The 3,659-nt window shown below is 34.5% G+C and overlaps 1 protein-coding gene across 1 annotated transcript; it reads right to left on the reverse strand.

Annotated features, from left to right (window-relative positions):
• Window positions 1-1,349: 1,349 nt before the first annotated feature.
• LOC131842818 (uncharacterized) lies at window positions 1,350-2,624 on the reverse strand. The gene has a single exon (XM_059191385.1). The coding sequence runs from the start codon at window positions 2,622-2,624 to the stop codon at window positions 1,350-1,352; it is 1,275 nt and encodes a 424-aa protein (XP_059047368.1).
• Window positions 2,625-3,659: the final 1,035 nt, after the last annotated feature.

A 3,659-nucleotide genomic window follows, 5' to 3' on the forward strand; every position in this document is an offset into this window, starting at 1 on the left:
ATAACAAAGGCGAACTTAACTGAAAGTGATGTTTAAACAAGTTGGCAATTGTTTGTGGATCTTTTTCAGAATCAATATGCTCTGCAACTCTTAGTTTTATATTTTGTTTATTTGTACATTGCCAAAATTTTTTAAATTGTTTCTCAGAACGATATACAGCCAACATATCCATTTTAGTCTGTTCAGAATGATCCTGGCACCATTTCAACCTGGATTTGTATATTTTACGACTGAGAACCATATTTTCATGTAAATAACCAGTTAACGGTCTACCATGCCAAACCCAATTTTGAAAGTGAAACTTGGCCTCATTATGTACACCCCTCACAAATCTGTTCCAGCCTGGTAATGGTTTTTTATTTTTCCATCTGTTACAATAAGTAGAATTATTACATTCAGAGGCTGATTTTTGTAAAATTGTTACAATATTAGTATACATTTTATCTAAAATTTTACGATGTTCTAAATTATGACAAATATTATCTGCACATACTTGGAATTCCCGTGGGAAATCTATGGTTTTTAAGCTATTATTACATGCAATACGGTAATTGTCAATTTGTTGAGGCGTTCTGTCACCCCAAATTATTTTATTAGGAGTATGCATCTTTAATTTTGTCTTATATCTAACTAAACTAAAATTAAATTCAATTTCCATAGGAAAATGATCCGACCAAAATACATCATACTGAATATTTACTTTAACTATAATATTACTGTTTAATTTTGTAGTAATGCAATGATCAAGCCAACGAAAACAACCATGACTATCACTGATAAAGGTGTAAGTATGAATTTAAGCCCAGATGCTCAATATCAGCGCATCTCCACTGCTGTTCCTCACTGAAATCCATAAGTTCCTTATAAAACAGACCTCCCGGGTGGGCGTTAAAATCACCCAATATAATAACTGACTCTGTTTCACTACCATCTATAATTGCATATATTTCACTTAAGCACTGCGTGAATTCAATTAGATTTTCAGTTGATTCCGTAGGCATATATACACAGATTATTAACACTGAGCACTCACTGTTTATCATAAACTTACAGGCGATTAAGCGGTCATTATCGCAATCCAGAAAAGTAACAGATGAAAAAGCGTTTTTTCGCCATAGAATAGCTACACCGCCGTAAGGTCTACCTCTTAGTATGCCGACTGATGTATCCACCGCAGACTTCCCTGTGTACGAGAAATCGTCACTTATTGTCCCCAACAAGGGAATATCATGAGGCAACAGCCAGGTTTCTTACTATGTCTTTGTTGCATAGCGATCTTACACCTTCCAAAGAACGTTTCAACCCTTTGCAGTTGAAGCTCATTATTTTGCTATTTTTATTGTCGTATATTATTGTTGTTTATTAAGTATCGTGTCCGGTCGTCTATCCGCGGTCCCGTACTTCTTGTGTACAAACCGACGAAAAACAATACCCGCTGGCCACAGTGTTTCATTCAAAAATACAGACAATTTATATGTAGGTACAAAAAATTTGTAGGCATTATATTTGTTTTCATTTTTTATAGACAACTTAATAAGTGTCACTTGTTCTCCTGTTTTGTTGAGTATATAATCCACAATACTCCGTTCGGCAGTTTCTTTATGCACATTAGTTATATACATAGGTACTTTTTTGTCCGCCGCCTTAAAATTTAACTCTCGGTCACAGACAGCCTTCCCTATTTTACCAGTGAAATGGTTTTTATTGCGTTTATGTTTCTTTACTAAGGTCCAATTTTCATTATTCTTATTTATATTATCTTTACGCACTATATCGGCCATAGATAACGTTTTCTTTAAGGTCACAGAATCACAATTACTCTTATTATCATTACATGTTGTCGGTGACTCAGGCGAGATGAGTACAATACTCGGCTGTGTGTTTAAAAGCGGTTGAACTACCTGCGAGTGGCAGGCGGCTTCGCCCGTATCTATGTATCCAGTATTCGAATCAGCTGATATATTTTGCGTAATTTCGGATTGCATTTTTCTGTTACTGCTGTCGTCTTGTTGTTGGAATTGACAACGGGCAGCAGAACTATCTATGTTAGCGGTACTGTTGCTATTGTTTAATAATAATCCTATCGGACCACTATCTAATTCACAATCATCACGATTAAAATACCCTCCTCTTCTTGTATTTATATTGCATTCAAAATTATTCACAATTGATGCTAATTTTATATTTTCTATCTCTGATCGTAATTGACTCACTTGTTCTATGGTCGCGTAATTAGTTTTCATTAGTTTTAGCTCATTCTGCATTATAATTATATCCTTTAACAACCGTGTTACATCAATATGATCAAAGGTAACGGGGGGTAATCGGTGAAGTTCTTTCGCCACAAAAATTGGAATGTTTTCAGGATCCACCGCTTTCAGAGTACTAATAATATCTTGAATATTACGTTGACATTTTCTATCACCTTTCCTCGTTATTTTCTTAATTGAAGAAACAGAGTCGAACAGCAAATCCTTAGCCGCATCAATTTCCTTCTCCGTGAAGGTGTCTATGCACAATCGTGTTATGCTCTCTTCATCCATCACGTCGATTTTCGATTGAACGAAAGCCAGCACCTCGTTAATAACTATGTTGCAATGAACACATTTTACAGCAGTTGACATTGTCAACATTTAATTAATTAACGTACAAAAGATAAGAGCGCGTGCGCACCGTACGACGTCACGCAACGACTGACATTTTAGACAAATTCTTTTATTTTAGAAAATTTTAAAAAGTTTTTTTTTAAAAAGTTAGAAAGTTGTTTTTTTTTTTTAATATTTTAGAAAGTTGTAAATACCACGCGGATGAAGTAGCGGGTACAGCTAGTCCATAATAAAACAAAAGTGTACAACAAAAGCGCAGTTGAATTTGGAAGCATTTCGAATTCGGGAAAAAACGCGAGGTAACGGCCATTAAAATAATAACTTATTCCACGGCAACACCGCCTAACTTAAATTTCATCAAGTTCGCGGGTGGAGAGAAAAAAAAATAATAATGTCGTGACCTTTTTCGTAAATTCCTTTATTACTGCGCCGTGAGGGATGCTCTCGCCATCTCATAAATCAGGGGTTCGCACAAAAACTAACTAAAAGTTCGCCACGCGAAGATGATGGAGAGACGCGCCGTTTTATTCAGTTAATGCTGAAGATAACGACCTAATTGGTAACGGTGCAAAGAGGTGCTAAGGGGCGAGGATTATTAGAAAAATGTCCCGAAGTTTTCAGTAGAGTACGCGAGGCGCGTATGACTCACTTTATAAAACTTACTTTTACACTATATATGTGCAATATATTATATATATAGCGATTTCTATGTTGATTGTCGCATACCTCTTACTTGTTACACTGTAATTATTTATATAAAAAAAAACATCTATTAAAAAGAGCAACACACAAGTTTCTTGCTCATTCTTCTTGTGATGAATCTGCATTCCGAATGAGTGGTAGAATCAAAATATGACTATTCAAAAGTGCTTGTAATGAGTTTATTTGAATAAAGATTATTACTATTTCTATTTCTATTTCTATATAGTCGAAAAGTAAGTTATATGTATATAAAATATATATATATGTATATAATCTATATGTATATAGTATATATATAAATTCAAATTAAAAAATCTTTTATTTATGTAGGATGTTAAGTCCTGATAGCCA

Source organism: Achroia grisella, unplaced genomic scaffold, assembly GCF_030625045.1.
Source record: "Achroia grisella isolate CSIRO2021 unplaced genomic scaffold, CSIRO_AGI_Agris_v1 utg2506, whole genome shotgun sequence".
In the NCBI taxonomy this organism is placed as follows: domain Eukaryota; kingdom Metazoa; phylum Arthropoda; class Insecta; order Lepidoptera; family Pyralidae; genus Achroia; species Achroia grisella.